The 23,842-nt window shown below is 42.6% G+C and overlaps 2 protein-coding genes across 2 annotated transcripts in view; both read right to left on the reverse strand.

The window, feature by feature from the left end:
• Window positions 1-2,107: 2,107 nt before the first annotated feature.
• Window positions 2,108-4,482, reverse strand: LOC135701053 (ATPase family gene 2 protein homolog B-like). The gene is made up of 2 exons (XM_065221759.1): window positions 2,329-4,482; window positions 2,108-2,271 (listed from the first exon to the last, which is right to left on the reverse strand). Exons 1-2 carry the CDS (start codon window positions 4,381-4,383, stop codon window positions 2,122-2,124), a joined length of 2,205 nt encoding a protein of 734 aa, XP_065077831.1. The 5' UTR covers window positions 4,384-4,482; the 3' UTR covers window positions 2,108-2,121.
• Window positions 4,483-23,107: 18,625 nt separating this feature from the next.
• The window catches only part of LOC135701065 (phosphatidylinositol phosphatase PTPRQ-like), a 68,362-nt gene continuing 67,627 nt past the window's right edge, over window positions 23,108-23,842 (reverse strand). Inside the window, exons 9-11 of the mRNA XM_065221772.1 lie at window positions 23,674-23,822; window positions 23,416-23,612; window positions 23,108-23,354 (exon numbers count right to left, since the gene is read on the reverse strand). Coding sequence (XP_065077844.1) covers window positions 23,173-23,354; window positions 23,416-23,612; window positions 23,674-23,822 — 528 coding nt within the window. The 3' untranslated portion in view covers window positions 23,108-23,172. The remainder of the gene's footprint in view (window positions 23,355-23,415; window positions 23,613-23,673; window positions 23,823-23,842) is intronic.

Here is a 23,842-nt window from a genome sequence, read left to right on the forward strand (position 1 = left end):
GTTCATCCGCTGAGAACAGATCGGGGTTGTTGTTTTGCGCTGTTGGTTGTCTCCAGAGTCCAGGGGGGATGGAGAGCTTTGGCCTGCAGAATCACCGGAAGATTCTTGAGGGGGGGCGGGTTGCACCTGCGAATTCGCTTGCCTTTGCTGAGGAGCACGAAGAGGCGGGAAATCCTCCGTCCGAAATGCCGGGACTTTGTCCTTCTTGCGTCCTGGTTGGTTGTTAGTTGCCGCCTGTTTTCGGATGCGTTTGAAGTCCTCGCGTTTGGAGCCCTGTCTGTCGGAACCTTGGTGAGCACCACCACAGTTGGCGCATTTTAACTCCACGGTTCCATCCGCAGGGCAGTCGGAAGTGGCGTGGTCTTGAGCGCAATTGCCACAGCGTGGCTTAATGTTGCAGTTACGGGTGCCGTGTCCAAAGTTCAGACACCGTTGGCACTGAGTCACATCACGATGGCCGCCACGGTATGGCTCTCAGCGGACGATGATGGAATCGATGGAGCGGATGGGCTTCAGCGCGTTGAGCGTCACCGTTCCCTTCTGGAAGTGTGCCAGGAAAAGGCTATCCGGATACGCCTTCACATTTTCGTCCTTCTTTGTCATCCGATAGACGGCACTTGGGGCCAGCTTGTACCGGTCTCTGATTTCAGCTTCGATAAACTTCGGGTCGAAGTTTGGTAGGCCCCTAATGCGACCTTGAATGGCTTCTCACCGGGAATGTCGTGTGTGAATAATTCCACCTCGGAAGACCTCAGGTGGGCGACGACCAAGTCATACTCCGCTTTGGTACGGAGCACCACCTTGGTGCCGACTCTGCCCAACTTGTATTCGGCTTTAACGCCCAGCGTCGCTAGATCTGCGATGAGCTCATTAAGATGGGCATTTTTCACTACCAATGGAGGTAGCTTCAGTTTTGCCGCACTCGGGCCGGCAGAATTTTCGTTGCCGATGGCGTAGCCGAAATCACCGATGTCGCTGGCGTTCGTCGCAGTGACATCGGACTGGCCTCGATTCTTCTTCCTCTTTTTGCTGCGTTTTTCCAACACAGCTGGCTGGATATTCCCATCCATGGGGAGAACAGCAAACCTGTTCGAGGTAGGCACACCGGAGTTTCCTTCACCGGGGTTCTGGACCTTCGCCGGGCTTCGCGACCGATGCTTCCCCATTTCGGGGCACACACACACGCACGACAAACCGCGAAAGAGAGAGCGCGAACACTATCGCCACGAACTTTTCAAACAACTCGAGAGAGCGAGCTAACACCGAGCTGAACTGCTTGACGATCAAGCAGAGAATCCCATGAACTGATTGGCGGATGACTAGAGACTAAATTTATTTCTGTGGTTCAATAGTTACAATTGTACACGCCGGTTGCTTCGATTCGAAACCTCTAACAAATAGATGGTATTGCACTTAAATATCAATTCACTTTGTAGATTAAACGGGGATCTTCCTTTGCATGGGCATTTTACCAACATCTCCCCTATTAAAGATAACTTTGGAACAGAACCGTTTCTTGTCGTGTTTGTCGTATTAGAAGATAGATAGCTTCTTTCATCGATCTATGAGCTGAAAATAGCTGGGAATGTCTTAACATGGAGAATGTTACTTAGGACCTAATGCATTGTTTAGGTTGAACTGAGATGAGAAAGCAGTCACGTTTACCACTCAACCACCGGCGCTGTCACCATATGAAGAAGGGGCCAAACATTTGCTATGTCATTTATTTATGCTCCAAAATTAGAAATCCAATCAATTAAAAACGAGACTGTTGTAATATCGACAACCACCGCCTGCATCTCACCCAAAGACACCACGTGTTGGAATGAAAAAAAAAACCCTTATCTCTGGTCGGACCAACTGCAACGGAATTTGCGAGCTGTTTGGCAGAAAATTAAAACATGCATTCCGGAGCCAACCGCCGATTTCTTCTTTGTATGTCCAAAAGCAGGTACAAGACATGACCCGTGTAGAACACTATGTTCTAACGAAGAGAGATAAAAGAGAAGCACCTACTTGCATTAAATATAGGTATTTGAAGAGAAGTATTTCTTCCGCTCACCAGAAGAAGCAGCGTCATCATTGACCAAAAAAGAAAACGATTGCGTCAGTTTCGGAATTTCATACTATTCTGCGCTTTAATTCGTATTCAGTGTACCACTCGATTTGCTTCCTGGTCAAGGAGGGTCTATTTTCCTTAAGGATATGCAGGAAGTGAGCCATGTTGACTTCTATTACATCTTCGTCCAAGGTAGCAGCATGCAAGGCGGCCTGTAATTTAAATAATTTAAGTAATAGCCATTGTAATAAACAAAAAAGAGTGCAAACCTGAGAGCAAAGATTTTGCAAATCAGCCCCTGAGTAGCGCTGGGTCTGTTTGGCCAACTCACTCAAATCGACGTCATGGGCAAACGGAACTTTTTCCGATATTTTCTTCAAAATTTCAAACCTCGCTGTCTTGTCCGGTGCTGGAACGTGGATCAACTTCGTCAACCGTCCCGGTCGTAGCAGCGCATCGTCGATCATATCCGGACGGTTTGTGGCAGCAATGACCAGAATATTCTTCGAATCATCACTACTGCCAATCACAGACTGGACGCTCGTTCCGATTCCGTCCATCTCCGTCAGTAGAGTGGACAACACTCGAATGTGAACGTCGTTCGTCCGAACGCCTTGCATTCCTCTATTGCCTACGAGAGAATCGATTTCGTCGAGAAAAATTACCGCCGGAGCACTCAGCCGAGCTTGGTTGAATAATCTGGCTATCAACTTCTCCGAATCTCCCACGTAGGGCGAGTACACTTCCGCAGCCGACACTGACACGAAGGTCATTCGGGATTCTGCTGCAAGACATTTGGCGATCGTTGTCTTGGCACAACCTGGTGGCCCGTAGAGTAGGATTCCTTTCAGAGGACTCATGCCGAATCGTCGGAAGGCTTCTGGGTGCCGAAGCGGTCCCAGAACTGATACCCGAAGAGTCTTTTTCAGCTCATCCATTCCTCCTATTAAATCAAGCGTTTGATTCAACCCACTGATGAGACCGATCGAGTTCCGAAGCGATGTAGGACGAATTTTGATCAGGCATTCTTCTACTGTTGACGAGACGTCCTGAGCAGAATGTCTCCTCAAGGTCCTATGAATCGTATAGACAAGAAGCTCCAAATCTGCTCCAACGTAACCCGGAGTCCTTCTAATAATGTCGTCTAGTACCGACTGTTCCAACACTAAACTCGTCCTTCTCAGCATAGCCGCCATGATTTCACCCCTCTGGAGCTCGGAAGGCATCCGAACGAATATCTCCGTTCCCAGTCTCCCAGGTCGTCGAACTTTTGAGTCAAGGCTTTCGATATTGGAGGTGGTTCCAATCACAAGAATTCCACTCTCGACGCCGTGATAACGATCCAGTAAGGTTGTAAATTGGGACGCTATCCTGGAGATATTCGACACGTCCTCACCCTTCCTATTATTCAATTTGGGGCAGAGGGTATCTACGTCCTTCACCAAAAGAATTGTTACACTCGATCGTAGAAACAATTTGTTGAATTTTTCCAACCGTTCGAATATCGTCCGCAACTCCAGTTCCGTTTCCCCTGGGTGAGATTTTATGAAATCTAATCCGCGTATTTCGAAAACTGGATAGTTCCTTTCACGAGCCAGTTCGGCGACGAGCGAATACTTTCCCGAACCAGGTGGACCAGCCAGTAGCAGATTATCTGAAGCTCGTTCCAAGGCTTTCACTAGGCATTGCTTCACATCCGATAAACCCCCTAACGTTTTACTCCGAACAGTATTGAAGCAAATTTCACCTATTACTATTGTAGTGTCAGTATCGGTGAAACCAAAACTGTGCTTCCCAACGGTTTCATGTATTCGAATTCCTACGATTCCACAATTGAAGCTATCGTCCGTTTTAACCAAACAACGTTTGCACACAAAAAGCGAGCGCATAAGATCCTTTACAAGCGACGATAAACTGTCTCGATCACGCAGCAATTCCAAATCCAATTTCGAACAGTCTACCATTAGTTCAACATTGACCTCTTCGAAGTAACACGATTCTTCTCTGATCACTTCCAGTTCCTTAACCCGAGGAACGTCCCCTTCGATCGCCTCCTTTTCAATAGCATCCTCGATCAACTGAACCGTTTCATCTACATAGCAAATTGTACTCGCTTTTAAATGTCTTGATGGTGCAAACAATCGGCACAGAAACAGCTTACTGTCGGACAATCGGCAAATAACCGGAACACCGGGGGAAAAACTTGCTTCACTTTTCAACTCACCCACAAGCAATGCGGGTGATATTTCGCAGATTTGTGCAGCCATAAATGGTTGCCTACTATCAGACGTGATTTGGTGGTTTATTGGAATGGTCTCTCGCATTTTGTTACTTGTTTAACGTAAAATGTAGGAAATAACTACTGAAAACTGGGATAATATGAATGTACGGGAAAATACCGAAACATCGCGAATAACAAACGGTAAACAATAACAACAAGCACGTGAATTCGACAGTTCGATTTCCAGAGTGGAACTATGGGTACCACACAAACCAGCAGTGAAATATTTCAACTATAGGGTAATAGTATATACCAAGGTAACTACATATAGGCATTCTAATTCATGACTCAGCCATGTTGGATTTTTGTATGCACGCTTACTTCAGCTTGCTCACCGGGTGAGTCGATCGTCTCAATTTCGTCTGATGCATTAGGTCGTATGAATAAAAGCATTTACTTTACTTTTCTTGTAAAAGCACGGGAAAGTAAAGCCAACTCTTTTTATTCATACGGCCTATTGGGTAGTCAAAATATGAGTAAACGGGAAATGTATAACTGAGTAAAACCCACTCAGTCAGCCAAATCCGGGACTTAGAAAAAATGCCAGACGTGTCGGAGCAAACGCTCTAAGAAATGGTTAAATTATTGTATAACCCCTTATAAAAAATACCATAAACGAACGATTAAACTATTCCACAAATTGTTTGGATGATACCCCGAACACGTCATTAAGCAAATTAACCATAACATTTTGATTAGGGAACACTGACCAACATGTATTATGGTAAGTAGGAACTGCATGCGGAGACGATTTTCAGTCATCTTCAGCTCCAGATAAATGAATCTGGAGCAGGTATTTTCCATTTTTTATCAAACAATTTTTTTTAAATTCCCGGGCGAAAATATCACAGGGTGGTTTTGACTCACTCTGTGCGAGAACGTCGTCTGCTCAAAAGTGAGTACAAGCAACAATCAATACGAAACTAACGATTTTAAATTGGCTCACCACTTTAGTAGCCTATTGGTCCCAAGCAAACGATTAACGTACCCTATTCTAGTTGAAATTCTATTACTACACTATGTTTGTTTTGATTCGCTATGAAAGTTTGACAGATAACATCAGGGGTGTGTGGATTCATGCAGAACATGCAGGGGTGAGTGAAATAGCTTGGGACTGCTTGGGACCGTTGTTCTGGTACTGAGTGAGCCAAAAATAATAATGATTTTCTTCGGGACCCAGTAGTCTTAGAGTTACCTCTATGGTACAAGCATAGAGGTAACTCTAAGACTAGAAGGTCCCGAAATAACATGCTCAACTTTTTGGCTCAGCTCTGGTACTCTCTTCGGTCCCAAGCTAATCGATTCACCCCTCGAAACATAGGAAAAACCTATAACCCCTCATTTTATCTGTCAAACTTTCATAGCCAATCAAAACAAACATTGCGTAGTACTAGAATTTCGACTAGAATGGGGTACGTTAATCGTTTGCTTGGGACCAATAGGCTAGTCAAGTAGTGAGCCAATTTAAAATCATTAGTTTCGTATTGATTGTTGGTACAAGTGCGCTATTCACTTCTGAGTAGCCATACTTCTCGCTGAAATTAGCATAATCGACTCAATTTTGAGTTGTTGCGAGTTACCGTGTGAGACAGCGACAGAGTTTTTTTTACAATTTGCTCTACATGGAGATGAAAAACTATCCAAAATTAAGTACTTTTCCAGCAATTCTCGGGTTTTGCCCAATAACCCAAATTTGAGTAAATCGTGTATAGTAGTTTCCATTTAACAAAAGCAAAAAAATACTCACTCTTAAGTATATTCTACATATACTATCGAAAGTTATGTTTAATTCACGTAAATTTGAGAATATGCAATTTACTCAGAGGTAACTTATTGGGCTGAACGAGGAGCTGAAGTATATCGTTGGTTCGAATCTCTCGTTCATTTTTGACAACTATAACGAGTGCAAGTGAGAGACTGAACTCAAAAAGAACTCAAATTTTGGGTAGTATTTTTTATCTGTGTAACACGGATACGAATTTTGTTCATTTAAAACAAAAATATAAATGTTTATACTCTAAACATATGAATTGGAAGATTGCCGTAAAAGCTCGACGCAGATGTCGCCACTGCATGATGATGATAATGTTGACAGACTGCATATAAAATTCGTGAAAATTTGCATTAAATCATAATTTTCTTCAAGCCTGCGTAAAATCCTTCTAATAAAACATTCGAATTGAAGAAGAAAATGTTTTCGCGATCAGACTGATGTGCATCTTTGACTTTTCCAGATGAACTTTCATAAGATATATTCATTTTATTTCACGGCTCCATCAATGCTGCATCGTACGTATGATGTAAACAGAAGTAAATTGCTCAATTACTCAAAATAAAGATGATTTGTCATCTTGTTAACACTTTATAAACCATCGAGCACCACTTTATAGTATGATGCGTGTTGAGTAAATCAAGTTCCATTGCGTTTTCCGCCGAAAATTGTGAGTATCAATATGTGTACCTAAAAAAGGCCAAAATGAACATTTATTGAAAATTGGCGTCCTATACAACCATTTCTCCATTATCACCAGCATGATACAATCTTTCCTATGTAAATTCACTTAATTTCCACTTTCTTCCTAGTGGAAATCGCACATATTCACCATTTTCCGAAAAATGCAGCTGCGCAGGAGGTAACCTCTACCTGCGGGTGCAAATTTGTTATGCATAATATTCCATGAAAACATCTCCGATCCATACCGAAATAGTTACAACAGTTAGTTTGCAAACACGTTTTCTTACACGATTCAAGCAAAAGTTTCCACTGGAAATTATTAGTTTTTCTTTATGTACCAATTTGCCCCAAAAATCGTCTGTTTTACTTGGAGAATTTGGAAACTATCCTCCTTCTAGTAGTTCTCACTTCGTAATGTAGGTGGCGAAAGCTTGGAAAAGTTTCACTGCAAGACGCCAATTGATGAATCTACGCGAAACTGCACCAGTGCATGCGACACCTAGGTTTGAAATCCAAAACCACAAAAGTGATGATGTACTAAAAAATATTCAATATGATTTGACAGCTAGCAAAACGTCATTATCATTTTCACATCATTTCCATCTGCTGGCCGACCGTAACGTAGATTCATCAATTATTCAAAGTAAATTGAAAGCATGTTTAAAACAAAAATATTTATGTTTGAATTAAATTCAAAAGCATGTTTATTTCAACAATATAGGATTTGGGTAAACGGTTTGTAGCGTGTCATCTAGGGGAAGGACAGGACCAATTATCAGCATCAATATCGATAGTGGAAATATTAAATATTTTAATATGTGTGATATTTTCGAATCTTATACTTAGTCTGACAGTTGTTTTTTTGTTTTTGACTATTTATGGTTTGAAGTGTACATTTGACATTCGTTTAATAAAAAATGGATTTCACACCAGATGCAAGTCATTCTTCGATGATCTTGCTGGCCACCACCACCAAAATCCGATCCTTGTTCTAAAAAATTCGGCATTATTTGTTAGCTGATCTCAGTGCACATAATCGGTCGCACTTCTGTCCCAGAAAATAATCATTAATTTCCACGAATTCTTCATCGTCTGCGAACCAATGTGCTGTCCTCCAATGGAACGGGAATCGACTGACTACGTCTCCCCTGTAAACGGAGTCCCAGAGTGATGGCTCCGTGGTCGTATTACACTCGATTTGCCATGAGCCTGCAACTGGCAAAATTTGCTGTTGGGAGAACGTCCATTACCGTTTTTATCATGAAAAGTCGAAGTCGAAATCGATCAGAGCTATCGAAAATGAAAATCTAGGCAAAAATGAAAGCTGCAGTAAACATAAACAACAACGGTGAAACGTCATTGAGTGTATGCGTAAAAAGTTACACTGTTATTTTATTTTTTACTTTGAAGCTGTCTGCTTGACAGTTAATATCATTGATATTTATACTAAAAATTATAATAATTACCAATTTGAGCAATTTTTACACCAAATATTACTTCAGATCAAGTTGTACTTCCCCTAGCGTGTCATGCCTTTTTATTTCCTTCTTGTTACATTTGGAAAAAGTTGCCCCAGCTTTGCTCAACCTCAACAGAAAACGGTCATCCATTCCGAATCCATTCCGGATCCTCCTCCGATATCGAACACGGAAAGAAACCGGTATGAGGACCAGTGACAGAAACCGAGGCAGAAACGGCAAAACGACGCTAATAACACACATTTGCACCGGTTCCACTGAACTGGAACCCCCGGACACCCACCCCGACGGGTCCTCGCATTCCGGACCAGGACCCCAATACCCACAGGTCACCCTTAATCGCACCCGAAAAGAGCAGGAATTAAGATGCCCTGCCCGAGGATCTTTTTTTTTTCATTTCTTTCCGTTTTATTTTGCTTTACCCAGCACTCAAATACTCAAATAATTCCAAAATATGTATGTTTATTTTAAACATGAGAAGCATGTTTAAAATAAACATATTTATTATTGTTCGCACAGCTGTCAAACCAAACAAAAATAAATACGTTTATCTTCAGCACGAATATTTTTTAAATAAACGTAACATTATTTTTATTTTAAACATTGATTTCACATGACTTTAAACATGGAATACGTTTGAAATCAACCTAATTTATGTTTGTGGCCAGAACAAACTGAGTTTACGTTTAAATTTACCTCAAATATTTTTTGTTACGACGATAGTTTTTTCTGCGTGAAAACCGTATCCCCTCCCCCCGAGATTTCCTCGACAAAGCTGTATCACTATTAGCGAATTTGTTTATTATCCAGGTTGGAACCCGTGTGAACCCGTGCTTATTGTCAGTGCGAACCTCAACCCGAGCCAGTTTACAAAAACAAACGTTAACACTGACGTTTGACAGAAAAAGCCTGGTACGCAGCTGAAAAGTAATGACGTTTTTACGTGCTACGGGATAGGACCTGGGGGGGGACGTGCTGTCAAATCAGCCTACTGATCATCTTGTATGAAACTGGTTCCAAACGTAAACAAACGCTGTAGGTTTCTTATGGCTTGTTTACGTTTGGAACCAGTTATGCGAGGTAGGCGACGATTGTTCGTGTTTGACAGCCACCTCCCCCCCTTGGATAGGACACAGAATGCTAAAAGCGCCCATTACATATGTCAATATATTGACAAACATCGTATTGTCAATTTTCCTTACAATATAATCAATCTATAAATATTTACAACATTAATGACAATTCACTAAAGTGTTGGTTACACAGGTCAATATATTGACAATAAATTGACATACTGACAATATTATTGAAAAGGTAATATTGATGACGATGGTTTTATGACGAGTATTGTTGAAAACTGATTTTCATTCCACTTTCTCAATATTCTTCCCCTACCCAAGAGGAGGGAGAACGTACGTCATTTAGACCGACTGACTCACAATGCACCTTCACGCATGCAGTGTTGCCATTTTGTTTAAATCTTCGTGTGTGATATAAAATGGATATCAAACTAAACAAAAAAAAGTATCCTTTTACAGTCACCAATCACTACCCAGGCTTCGTCTATATCGATGTTCATTTGCTACAAAATCACAAGCATAATCACTTTAAAATAAAATAAATACTGTCTGCGTTTCACATGCCTACACGTAACGCAAATTAAATAATATATGCAAGTTTTTCCTTTAGGAATGTTTACAAAAACATCAGCATAATAGTTTATATATGGGAAACTCCATACCATGAACGTGGGTTATTGAACACGAGTGGTAATTCCGCGCAGTCGACAATCGATTTGATTCAATTCCATTAATTTGTTATCATGTTGTCCTGTGTATTTTCTGTCAAAAAGTTACAACATTTGATATTGGTGTTGACAGAACCGTCGAGAAATCGACAAATATTGACAGTTTCTTATTGGCACTTTCAGTGGAAAGGATGAAAGGATAGCCAACCTGGGTATTGCGAACTCTGTCGGTTTAATTTTTCAAGTGAGCAAAAAAAAATTATGAAAATCTTTCGAAGATTCAAATTGTTTTGCCGAAACAGCTCACGACATCGTATATACATGCTGTCAAATGAACTCTTGGCTCCTCCTTCTCTGCTCCACAAATAACGAACACATGGTGTTGGGAGTGCACCTGCCCACAAAGCTCACATGACTCTTATAAAGTTTGATTAAATTCTTATTTCAGCAATTCGTAACCCAGTTTTGGCATTATTATTAATATAAAATAATTATTCGAGCATCACGTTAGATTATTTACAATATCCGCCTACTAAGGTCGATGTTTTGACAGTTTCATAATTATAATTCTTAATTTGATTTCAGTAGGTGGCAATACCTTTACTTGTGGTTCAAGCAGTAAATTACTGCCAGTAACTACCCACATGACTTATGAGCTCTTTTTAATGTTTGGTTCCCGTTTGACAGTTCGACTCGGCTCCCAGATGACAAGCATTTTGAGTTAGTTCGCAGTACTCAGGTACCAACTAGAAATACTCAGAGGGAGAGATAGGCGGAGAAAACAAAATTCAATTCGGAAGCAGAGATTTGTTCCTAAATTATCTTGCAACCCTTGCTAGAAGCTAGCATTTCAAATGAGTTTTATTTTTGATTCGAGTTACGTGCAAAATAATAATTGATTGCATCGCAATATTTCGCACAATTCTTGGTGCCATTCATTAAACAACGAAGATCAATTAATCAATAGAGATAGAATATTGTTTTTGGTTCCAAAAACTAGTTAAATTTGAGAAGCACACAAAACATAAAGGGGATTGAATTTCTGTTCGTTTGCAATACTAGAAAGAATAAGAAATCCTCGGAAAAATTCTAATGGGAATGTTCGATTGGCTCAGATTCTGACAGTTCATTTGGATCAAAACATTCTCTCCGCCCATCTCTCCCTCTGAGTATTTCTAGTGCCAACCAATTCAACAATTTTGAAATTTATTGCGAAATTGTACGGACCTATTTAAAATCATTCAATGATAATGTGTTGATTTTATTGATTTCTTACGAGCAATGGTAATTTGAAATTTTACCGACTTTTTCAGTAGTTCAGAAAACGGGTAAAATTTTACCGACATAGGTTATCCGAATTCAGTGTGTAGTTAGTATTTTCCATAGGTTCAGCAACGACGTTTCTCTTTTGACCCGCTGATCCACGTTTCTTGTGTGGGGAAATTGAGACAAGTAATATTGACTTTAATACATTGAGGTTTAAAGACTTCAAACGTATTGCCATTGATGTTGTCAATTTTCGTAAATTGATGATATTGATAGAAATGACTGTTTTTTTTTGTCAATATATTCTGAGTATTGACAAAGTGAAATGAAAATCAGCTTTTCGTCAATACCTGTCATCAATCATCATCATCAATATCACCTTTTCAATAATATTGTCAGTATGTCAATTTATTGTCAATATATTGACATGTGTAATGGGCGCTAAAGAAATTATTTTCCTTTAGCATTTCTTGACCCAGTACGCAGTTCAAAAGAAATCGGTAAAGGAAAGATCGATTACATTAGTATCGTGATCGACATGAATGTGGCGCATTCTGAATGCAATTTCACTTTCCTTGCAGAATAATGGTCTGATCAATTATTCCGTTAGGTAATGTTGGCGTTTATTGATGAATCTACGCGAAACTGCACCAGTGCATGCGACACCTTGGTTTGAAATCCAAAACCACAAAACCATACGATTTGACAGCTAGCAAAACGTCATTATCATGTTCACATCATTTCCATCTGCTGGCTGACCGTAACGTAGATTCATCAATTGCAAAACTGATGTTTTGGATGCATTTAAACAACATAAACACTAATAAGTGTTGATTTTACAATTTGACCCCATCTCCCTATAATCTCAAAATTTTCTTTTGGGAAAAATCCCCAAAAATTACTTTTCCGTTTTCTTTTCAGCTACGTACCAGGCTAAACAAGCAAACCCAATCTTGATGCCCGATCCAGGCTGGAACTGAATCAAAAACAAATTCGCTATTGAAGAATCAAAATGACGATTGACTCACAGATGGCGATTGGGTGAAAATGGTAATGACGTTTTGATATCCATCAAATTGCATGACATTTTTTTTTTAGTACATCATCATTTTTGTAATTGCGGATCTTAAAACTAGGTGTGGCATGACTAGTTTTGGATTTGCTTTGATTCGCCAATATATTTAGGCCTTCACATTCAAAAGGGTGATACGGTCAAAATTTGGTCAATATCAACTTGACGTATTTCTTTCAATTTTGCATTTAAAAAAGTTGGAAGGGTTGTATACTAGATACGACCGCAGGGTTGGCGTTGGATAACGTCTGTTATGTGTTGTACTTAATTGTGTATATTATATGTTATGTACTCAATCTCTCTTGGGGTAGATCATTGCCCTTACCACAACAGCACAGACGAAAACCTACCTTGTGATCGAGCCACCGACAGCTATGCACTTCACAGCCACCAGCGTATGGATCGAAGAGTCACCAATGGCTGTACACGCTACAGCCACCAGCGACGGGATGCCTCTCTCGAACGAAGGACCACGACACAACTCGTGATCAAGCCACCGACAGCTGTGCACCTCACAGCCACCAGTAGTGGGACGATGAGCCACTGACAGCTGTGCACACCACAGCTACCAGCGAAGGGACGATGCACCGTTGGCTGCGCACACCACAGCGGACAGCGTAGGAACGATGGGTCGCTGATAACTCTTCAGCCACCAGTCGTTGAGCTGCCAACAGCTGTAACCACTACAGCCACCAGCGAAGTAAATCTCTCTCTCTCTCTCTAGAAGGACCACGGCAAAACTGCCGAACACAAGGCTCCGATGAGCAGGGAAACAGGAAAGTTCAACTCTTTTAAAAGTGTCCACTAGGTGGAACTTATGGAAGATGAATCGATCACCACATGCAACCAGTGGATGAACGAACAGGAGCTGGACGAAGTACGAATGCTCAGGAAATCTCCATTCTCGGACGAAAAGAATGAGATACTGTTCTCAATTCTACCTTTATTTATTCGCTGCTTCCTCTTCAATGGTTAAATGCAGGATACAGAATGAAACATGAATTGGAATGTTGTTTGCTTTTATAGTCTTTCTTCGGCTGCGTCAGCCAATCAGGATGCGCCATTCGATGACGTCGTTCATTTTCCTATTGGAAGCGTTCATCGCGTACAATATTTTAGGAATATTCCTTAATAACTCTTTTGCGAAAGTTTGGTGGCCCTGAAAAGGGCCGTTTTGTTGGGCTGATGTTGTTGGGTTTGCTCTACTCTGTCGCCCTGGAGGAGCTTTGGAATGATGTTCGAAGACAGACAGCATCTCCCCTTCCAGCGTTCCCACACCCCAGTATAGTCCCCAAATTTAAGTGTAACTGTGATATTCTGGAAAGAAATTGTCTTCAAAACTACCCTAATAAAAATTGTATGGTTAATTTGCTTAACGACGTGTTCTGGGTATCATCCAAACCATTTGTGGAATAGTTCAATGATTTGGGTTATCGTTCGTTTATGGTTATTTTTTATTAGGGTAACTCTTTGTCGAATTATCGAAAAGGGCCGTTTTGGTTGTGGTTTTGGAATGATGGTTATGCCGAGCATGGGTACCGGATGGCGATGGCGATTTTGATAAGCGGTTTGCATGCCGGGCGCTTTGCTTCAACCAGGAGTGCGGTGAACTCCGGGTAAATATTATTACCAATCAGTAGAACAGCGCTAGGTGGTATGATGAACCGGGAAATCCACTCGAGATGTCGAGAGGGTAGATGGTTGTTTTGGAGGTTGTGATGAGGACGATTTTGGAACGGCACGGGTTGTGCTCGATGATGCATCGTTCTTCTTCACACAGTCTGTGAAGACGAGTTCGATTCTGAAATAAGTTTTGTAGAAATGCAATAAAATGGAATCTATGGCTCTGCGAAGATTCAACTTTCGATATTCAAGTGTCGGAAAGGCATTAGAAAATTAATCGTTAAACTCTTTCTTGATAATGTTGTGGCCATTTTTCCAACGCGCTCGGCGTAGTTGCCCTTGCGGAGCAGACGGTGAATACGACCGACTGAGAACTGCAGCAGCTGGGCATTCCATGACGGCGGCCCAGTATACCGGAGCACTGACTCCAACGCACTCGGCGTAGTTGCCCTTTCGCCCCCAGGCTCTGCTGCCGTTGCTCTGCTTCCGCTGCTCTGGTACTGCTGCTCTGGTACTGCTGCTCTGCTGCTCTGCTGCTGGGTCGACGATCGGATAGACAATGATGGAACGGGCAACCTTGTTGGACGCTTATATAGTAGAACAGAAAATATCAGAAGTGTCAGATACTCGCATCTGATGTCTCGGTTGGAGAAAGTATAAGAATATTAAAAAAATCAATCGATTTTCACCATATTTAGACAATGGTTTACTTTTAACCATTTTTCAATAGTTTACAGAATGGAATCAATAGTTTTGAAACATTCAGCAAATTGCTAGAAATATTTCCAATCGATTGATGCCATTATCTCGTAAATCTATCGAGAGACGGTTGAGTTATTATCGTTCAAAATCTTTTAATTTTTCGTAACGCATCCAAAATGACTGTTTTCAATTTTGTACCCTGTATGTTGCCGAAAGACGTTATCCAACGTCAAAACCTGAACACCCCTCATTTTGAAGGTGTGTGTGTGTAGAATGTTGCTCCTATTTTGATTTTGGAATTCACTCTTCAGTTGTCAAAATGCCGTCCACGCAAGAAGAGCAGCGTATCAAAATTTTGCTCGCGCGTCGCGAAAATCCGAGCTACTCGCACGCAAAGTTGGCAAAATCGCTAAAAGTTGCCAAATCAACCGTTACAAATGTAATTAAAGTGTTTGGGGAACGTTTGTCGACAGCCAGGAAGTCTGGATCGGGGGGAAATCGAAAACGGGAAGCCGCTGAGACGACAAAGAGAGTTGCCGGTAGTTTCAAGCGAAACCCTAACCTCTCTCTCCGAGATGCCGCAAATAAGCTGGGTGTATCGTCTACAACCGTGCATCGAGCCAAAAAACGAGCCGGACTATCGACTTACAAGAAGGTAGTGACTCCAAATCGCGATGATAAACATAATACGACGGCCAAAGCGCGATCCCGGAGGCTGTACACGACGATGCTGACGAAGTTTGACTGCGTGGTAATGGACGACGAAACCTACGTCAAAGCCGACTACAAGCAGCTTCCGGGACAGGAGTTTTATACGGCAAAAGGAAGGGGAAAGGTAGCAGATGTTTTCAAGCACATGAAACTGTCAAAGTTCGCAAAGAAATATCTGGTTTGGCAAGCCATCTGTACCTGTGGCTTGAAAAGCAGCATTTTCATAGCTTCCGGGACTGTCAACCAAGAAATTTACGTGAAAGAGTGTTTGAATAAACGTCTGCTGCCTTTCCTGAAGAAACACGGTTGTTCCGTACTGTTTTGGCCGGATTTGGCATCTTGCCATTACGGTAAAAAGGCCATGGAGTGGTACGCCGCCAACAACGTGCAGGTGGTTCCCAAGGACAAGAACCCTCCCAACACGCCAGAGCTCCGCCCAATTGAGAAATACTGGGCTATTGTCAAGCGGAACCTAAAGAAGACCAAAAAACTGCTAAGGGCGAGCAGCAGTTCAAGGTAAACTGGCTTTCTGCGGCGAAGAAGGTGGACAAGGTGGCTGTACAAAATCTGATGGCAGGGGTCAAGCGTAAGGCCCGGCAATTCGGATTTGGAAAAGCGGAAGCCTAACTGAATATTTTTCCTGAATTTTATACTAATTGAACTTGAAAAAGAAATTTAATTTGATTTTTTAAATAAACGATTTCACCGATTTACACGCGTTTTCCCTTGACCAAATTTTGACCGTATCACCCTTCACTTCATTCCAAACGAAAGGTTCCGCTTTCTTTCACATTAGGAATTTCTGCGTACTGCATCCCATGAAACATTGGGTTCTACATAATGATACTTTTTACATATTTCACTGCGTACTTCATCCCGTTGCTATGGGTTCCGCGTATTTTGTTTAGAATTTTCCAGAATCACCGGGTCTCACGTCATCAACAAAATTGTTTTAGTGAGAATCATCCCTAAGCGATTAGGATTTTCATTCCGAAAAAAAAAATACCCTGAACTGCCTCTATTTCTTAGGATGTTAAATTCCGGGTTTACGGGAGAAATTGAAATTCAATTTTCTCAGGTAAAATCATCCCTAAGAATTTTCTATCCACGGAAATGATTTCAGGTTTGGTACATTAGAATTTTCCACTGCAAACTCTCTCGAAAATCTGCTTTATCACAAGTACTCACCATAGGCCAAGCCATCTCACGGGGGTCCGAGTAAAATTTTCTGGGGTGGAGTGTCCAAATCCGTGGGTAACTTTTATCGCTCGTCGCCAAAATGTAGAAACGTCTGGTTCGGTCCGAGGTACAACTGATAATGTATATTTATTCTCATGCTTTAAGGTTGTTACAAAACCAATGGTTGCTTAGATCCTACACTCTCAGCCAACCATTCCGGATCCGGTCTTCCACCACAACTACCAGATCACCAACTTGAACGGGTCTTCCATCCACGAACCACTTCGTACGCTTAGTGATCGTAGGAAGCTACTCCTTGATCCATCGACCCCAGAACCTGTCCAGTAGTTGTTTGCACAGGTCCCAGTTACAGCGTGCCACTGCCCTCTCGTCGATCGGCTCCCTAACTGGCTGATTAACTCCGCTAGTGCTCAGCATTAAGAAGCAGTTCGGGGTAAGTGCTTCTTGTTCCTCGGAATCGATTGGCAGGTATGTGAGAGGCCGTGAGATTCAGCCTCGATCAGGTACGTACGAAGGGTTTCATCGTCCGGCTTGACACCGGTAGTCAAAGATGCCAGCGCACTTTTAACCGACCGAACCATGCGTTCCCATGACCCCCCATGTGTGGCGTGGAGGGTGGATTGAAACGCCACTGTGTATCTGTGTTGGTGAACGTACCCGTAAGGTTGCTGTTGATGTACTGAAGTTCCCTCTTCAGGTCACGACTAGCACCCACGAATTGTGCTCCCCGATCACTGAATATCTCCCGTGGGACCCCCCTCCGTGCGATGAACCGCCTAATCGCCATCTTGCAGGATTCCGTCGTTAGGTTGTGCACCACCTCCAGATGCACTGAACGTATGGTCAAGCAGGTGAATAATGCAACCCAACGCTTAACATCGCTGCGTCCCTGCTTAACTGCATTGACCCGAAGTAGTCCACGCCGACATAGGTGAATGGCCGAACGTGCGACACCGTCCTAGCTTGAGGCAGGGGAGCCATTCGTGGAATCTCCGGAGTCGCCTTGTAGATGTTGCACCACTGGCACTGCTTTCTGACTAGCTTGAAGGCAACCCTCATCTCCGATACGTGAAACCTTTGACGCATCTCGTTCCCCGCTATTTCAGCATTGCAGTGTTTGTACTGCCGATGGTACCAATCGACGAGGAGTTTAGTTCCACCGTGTCTTTTGGGCAGAATCACGGGAAACTTGAAGTCAAACGATACCTGCTGAGCATTTGCAATTCTGCCATCCATCCGCATGACATCCTGTTCGTCCAGGAAGGGAGAAAGTTTGGAGATTTTGCTAGTTTTCTCGATCTTCATTTGTTCTCCAGCGGAAAGTCCTCGATTCCTCATGAGGATAACGAGCTCATCTCCAAAGGTCTCTAGCCGAATCAGCTTGAAAATGGTTGACTCCGCATTGAGTATTTCGTCCGGATTCAGGAACTCTGTTTTACCTGGTGCTAGCTTCTTGATTCTGCAACGAAGGATGTCAACGAACCTGCGTACGTAGGCTACCGCTCGGACCAGGCGCTCCCATTTCGAGAACCTTTCAAACTACAGCAGCTGACTTCCGACGACATTCTGATGGAGGTGTACCGGACGAAGTTCATCCTCTGTTTCCACCTCCTTCGTTGTTTGCTGGGGCCATAGATCCGGGTGTTGATAGAGGAACGATGGCGCATGGAACCAGCGACTGTCGGAGGCGATATTTGGACCTTTGCCCCACTTTGAAGCCTCGTCGGCAATGTTCAAACGGGTTGGCACCCAACGCCACTCGTCGACCTGCGTTAAATCGTGGATATCCGTCAGCCTGAAAACAACGAATTGTCGATACTTTCTAGGATCAGATTTCAACCACACTGAGATTATTAATCAAACGAATTTCATAGAAACATCGCATGATTTTTTGCGACAAGATTTTATGTTGAATTTTAACGACCGAACCTTGAAGAACTGTCAGTTTTTTGTTAATCAGCCATCGTATGATTTTTCATGCATATAACTATGAATCTCAATATAAACGAACGATAGCTATCATTGAATATTACGAAAAATTTCATTTGTCATTTCGTATGAAACCCATAAAGGATATGAATGAAAAAATATAGTTTGAGTTGATTAATTATTATATTAGTGATGGTGACGACTAGTACTTGAGTGATTTGCTTAGTTTAACGGCTTTCTAAGTCTTAATCTCACGCTAACGACAACGATTTAATCTGCCCGACGTTTCGGCCATGGATCATGAACTAAAACCGAAGCGTCGGGTAGATTAAATCGTAGTCTTTAGAGTGAGATTAAGACTGAGAAAGCCGTTAAACCAAGCAATTATTTATTATATTTATTATATTAGTTCTGATGCAATCCGTGTGGGTTTTAGATTGGCAGGTACAACTGCGGAAACTGGGGGAAGTTCCTCGAAACCCTTCAAATTTGTCGTTGCATTAATCTTCGTCGCAGTCGGGGATGTTACTCGATCAGCCGCTGCAGCTACTCTGTCTGTTGAGGCAGCTGTGTTGGCTGGTGAATCTGTTGAACCCCCGGAAACGTTCACTGTGATTCGCACATAATTGTACTCGTGTCCGATTCCTGTTCAAAAAAATGTTACTGTTGTATTAAATTATCAAAACAAAAACAAAAAATAAATATGACACTTACCCGATCCGGTTGTCTCTTCTGACGTGCTGTTGAAATCGATAAAGCAGAAGCAGCAGCAGCATGCTTAACTGTCTACAAATGTAAATAAAGTTGTAAACTACAAAGAAACAATACGAATTAAATTTACTTACAGGTTTACGGAGTCTTGCGTCACGTCTTGAAGCTGGATCCGCCATCTTGTGTTTTGTTGTTGTTTTGATTTGTACTGTCTAAATAAATTACATACGATCATCGTATGATAATTTGCCAAAATAATTTATACGACGTGTTTATGAAATTTTTATGTTTTTCGTATACCTTTTGTTGTATCAAATTATGAATACTATAGATGGAGTATGAAAACATAAGATAATTATGAAATTGATTCAGGCTTGTATTTGCATGCATTCATACGATGTAGTTTATGAAATTTGTAGGGATAATTATCTCAGTGCAGGAAAGAAAGGTGCGAGAATCACTCCAGAACACTTTTCGGTTGATTGGAATTGTATGGTTCTCAATTACGGACTTTGACAACCTTGCACCAAGAACGGCTGCTGATAGTTCTAGTCTCGAAATAGACAAGAGTTTCAAACCTTCGTTTTCACCGACACTAGGGAGCAACGAACTCTGGATCCTTCGACGATTCGAAAATATGCAACAGCCGTAAATGCTTCTTCAGATGCGTCCCGCAAAACTTCTCTTTTCGTCGGGACCGTGTCATCCAGTAAAAAAGCTTGTATTTCATCCCTAAACACACCTTGAAAGACGAAGACATCCGGTTCTGGCTTCCAGATCATGCCAAGAACGCGTTCGTAGGCAGCCGACCTGTCGACGAGAAGTTTTTTCTGCGACTCCGCTTGCTGTTCCCCGACCCGTATTAGAACCTCACACGAGTTTGACAGCCAATTTCTAATGTTGAAACCTGCCTTGGAGTGTACCAGCTTTACCTGCTCTGCCAGATCAACAGCTTCCTGCTCTGTGTGTACGCTACACAGGAAATCATCCATCATAATGATGATTCGTGATCGCTTCCGCCGCTCGTGGAAACTGTTCGGAAAATTCCTCAGCATTCCGATTTTTAATAAACTGTGCTGCAGAAGGCGAACATGTTGAGCCGAATGTGGCTACGTCCATCACAAACACATCGAAAGGCTTAGATGGATCGTCCCGCCACAAGAACAGCTGAGCAGATCGGTCTTCTGGTCGGATGAGAAACTGGTGAAACATCTCGCAGATATCTGCGCTGACGGCCACCTCGAACTGGCGAAATGAACTCAAAACTGCTGTGAGCGGTATGAGAAAATCCGGGCCAGCGAGAAGAGCAGAATTCAACGATTGTCCCTGGACTTTAGCTGCCGCATCCCATACTAATCGTACTTTGTTTGGCTTTCTCGGATTCGTAACGACGTTCAACGGCAGGAACCAGGTCCGTTTGGGATCGAAACTGGCTAACTCCTCTTTGCTCATCTTATGAATGTACCCTTTGGCTTGGTCCTCGATGATCTGGGTCTTCAAATTTTGATATAATTCGGGCTTCGATGCTAGACGACGTTCGAGACAGCGGAATCTCTTTTCCGCCATGGGTCTGCTGTTCGGGAACTCTACGTTATCGTGTTTCCACAGCACAGTAAGCTGTGTGTTTGGGACCTTCCTGACGATGTCCTTACAGTTGTGCTGTCGAGAATTTTTCTGGCACGTCGATCGTCGTCGCTCTCCATCGTTGAAGACACAGCTCCCACACTTTCCAACGCAAAAAAATCTTCACTAGATCATGGAGCTCTTGATTGGATGAACGAACGGAAATATGGAAGAGCTGATGGATTGATCGTTCTTCTCCAGCGGATGTGCTCCCGTATACCACCCAACCTAGCTTGGTTTTTGCAGCCATTGGGCTTCCTCTGACTCCTTCTCTGCTTTTCCGTGTTGCCATCACGAAAGAGTTATCCAAACCAATCAAAATTGTAGGGAAAGCATCGGCTTAGCTTTGTACTGGTAGCCCTTGAAGATGCGGAAACTCATTGCAAAGTTCACTCAAGTCCAAAGATTGAACAGGAAGGTTCAGACTCTTGTCAGTGTGCACTTCCTTCAAATCGTGCCGCGTAGCGTTAGCTTCACTCGATATCTGCAACTTTATCAGCTGTGACTCGTCCTCCACGCGTTCGATGCCACTTGTCCACTGCAGGCAGAGTGGGTGCACCTCGCCGGTCACTCCGAGTTCTTTGGCGACCTTCGATTCCACCAACGTCCTAGAAGATCCATCATCGAGAAAGGCATACGTTTGGATGGTTCTGCCATTCCCATGCAGCAATACGGGAATAATCCGGAACAAAGCCGTTTGCTTGAACTGACGATGAACGGTTACTGTGCTTGTAGTCTTCGGAGGGTCAGTCGATCGGGGTAATTGTGAATTTCCGGGGTGAAGAAGCTTGTGATGGCGCTCCTCACAGCCGCTCTCTCCACAGTTGCTGGCTTTAAACGGAAATTTTCCATGAGAACCCAGGCAGCGACGACACAAGAATCGCTCCTGAACGAGCTTCCAGCGATCACCGAGAGCCATCTTGCGGAACGCATGACAATCCTTTATTTTGTTGGCGTCTTTCTGGCAGGCTGCACATGGCTTAGGCTTGTTCCACCTACGTTCGATAGTAGGGACATTCTCTACTTTGTTCTCCTATGCAGCATGCGTGTTCACGTACATCTTCTCCTTCGTCTTCGGTTTCTCCTGCTTGTTACGATGTTCATCCGCTTCGTTCTGGAAATTCACCTCACTAGCGGCCGTCACGATCTGGTCCATGTAGTCCATATAGCTGGACGGCCATACAGTGTTTTCAAAGTGTCGATGATCAACGGTACAGACGACGGATGCATCAGATGACTTCGAACCGCTTCCAACGCATTTCCCTTAAGACATCGCTGCAGTCGCATGAGGTTTTCGCCACCCGAGTCGACTGTCGGAATCGAGTGAGAAGAGTCATGTGACTGCGAGGTGACAAATGTCGTCTCACCTCATTCGCCACGCAGAATAACCCTCCTGTCCAAATTTGTTGGAAGTGTTTGATATATTTGATTCCTTGTATCTTTCCAGAAAGCTTCCGCTTCATCAGAACCCAATATCTCTCGATTGGACGTAGCTCTGGACAATTTGGCGGATTTGTGGTTTTTGATACAATATTCACTTGATTTGTTTCGTACCACTTCATCACAGTTTTAGCATAATGGCTTTCTTTGTGGCTTTTGATGAAGGGTAAAAATCGCTTCTGCAGGCACTGTTGATTGTGTCTGTAGTGATGAAAGATTTACTCTCTCGGTCACACGTGCAAATTGCTTGCCAAATAAGGTATTTTATGTGAAATTTCGATACCTTCTTTATCCTGAAATACTCAGCTGTAGCATTGTTGGCCATAGCAGAATATAAAGCCAGTCGTGGAAGCTGCTTGAAATCCTCCAGGATATAAGTTTCATCGTCCATAACAATGCATGAAAACTTCATCAAATATTCGCAGTACAAACGTCGAGCCCTTGATTTTGCTGTCAAATTCTGTTTGCCTCGAATCACGGAAGGAATAAAAAAAAACACGTTGTTTACTGTTTGCAAGACCCGAACACGAATGAGGTTCTTCGTCGATGATGTTGTCGCCGCACGAGGGGCTCAACACGTTGTACATGTAGATGACGTTGCGTGGTTAACAAGGTGAGAACGGTTAGAGCGGAATCGAAAGCGAACTATGATATCGACGAAATTTAAATCACTCGAGTGTAAATGGAGAAAAATTTCGCAATAAATACTGTGATTTTTGTTTTCATCAAATGACTAGTAGTTTTATTCAATACATGTTTCATGTAAAAAAAAATTCATAAGATGTATTATGAAATCACTTTTTATCTATAATAGGAACCGCACAATTTCAGTTCTTATGGCACTTTCGAAAATCGTCAACTGGAACAATTATATACTATGTTTTACTCTCGACATCATCTGGAACGTAGCTCTTGACATTCGATATTCCGCTGTGAACATACTTTGGCAACTTGATGTTGATCATTGGTCTTCGACCATTTTTAGGAGCTACGCTACTCGGGGTGTCCGGGCTGCTCCTCGCCGACGTGCTAATCTCTTCGGTACTGGTCTTTGGTTCTGAAAACGATTCAACATATGCATCAGAATTGCCTCAAAAGGGCAACGCTTTATATCTTACTTTTCCTGTTATTCCTGGTCATGTACTCCAGACATGCGTGGTACAGAAAGGCATACTGCTCACTGGTTTGTACCATCTTGACACGCTGCGTTCGCAGCTGCTTAACCGTATCGTAGATGTTGATCTTCTTCTCCTGCTGTATCCGCTGCAGAATGATGTCCAGCGCAATTAGCGTCCCCGTGCGACCAACTCCGGTGCTGTTCAGATTTATAAATTCAACCAATTACACCGAAACCTATTAGTACTAGTACAACAAACCTGCAGTGGACGACAACGGGTAGTGCCAGGTTCTTCCGCTCCGAGCGAATTATTTTGATGAATTTTATCAAATCCGATGAACTCGATGGGCAACCGTGGTCCGGCCATGTTAGGAAGTGATAATGGAACACTACTTTGCTCATGTTATCCTGCGAGAAAAAAAAGTTAA

This window comes from Ochlerotatus camptorhynchus, unplaced genomic scaffold (genome assembly GCF_037179485.1).
Source record: "Ochlerotatus camptorhynchus isolate MF236.1 unplaced genomic scaffold, CSIRO-AGI_Acam_v1.1 ptg000149l, whole genome shotgun sequence".
NCBI classification, from domain to species: domain Eukaryota; kingdom Metazoa; phylum Arthropoda; class Insecta; order Diptera; family Culicidae; genus Ochlerotatus; species Ochlerotatus camptorhynchus.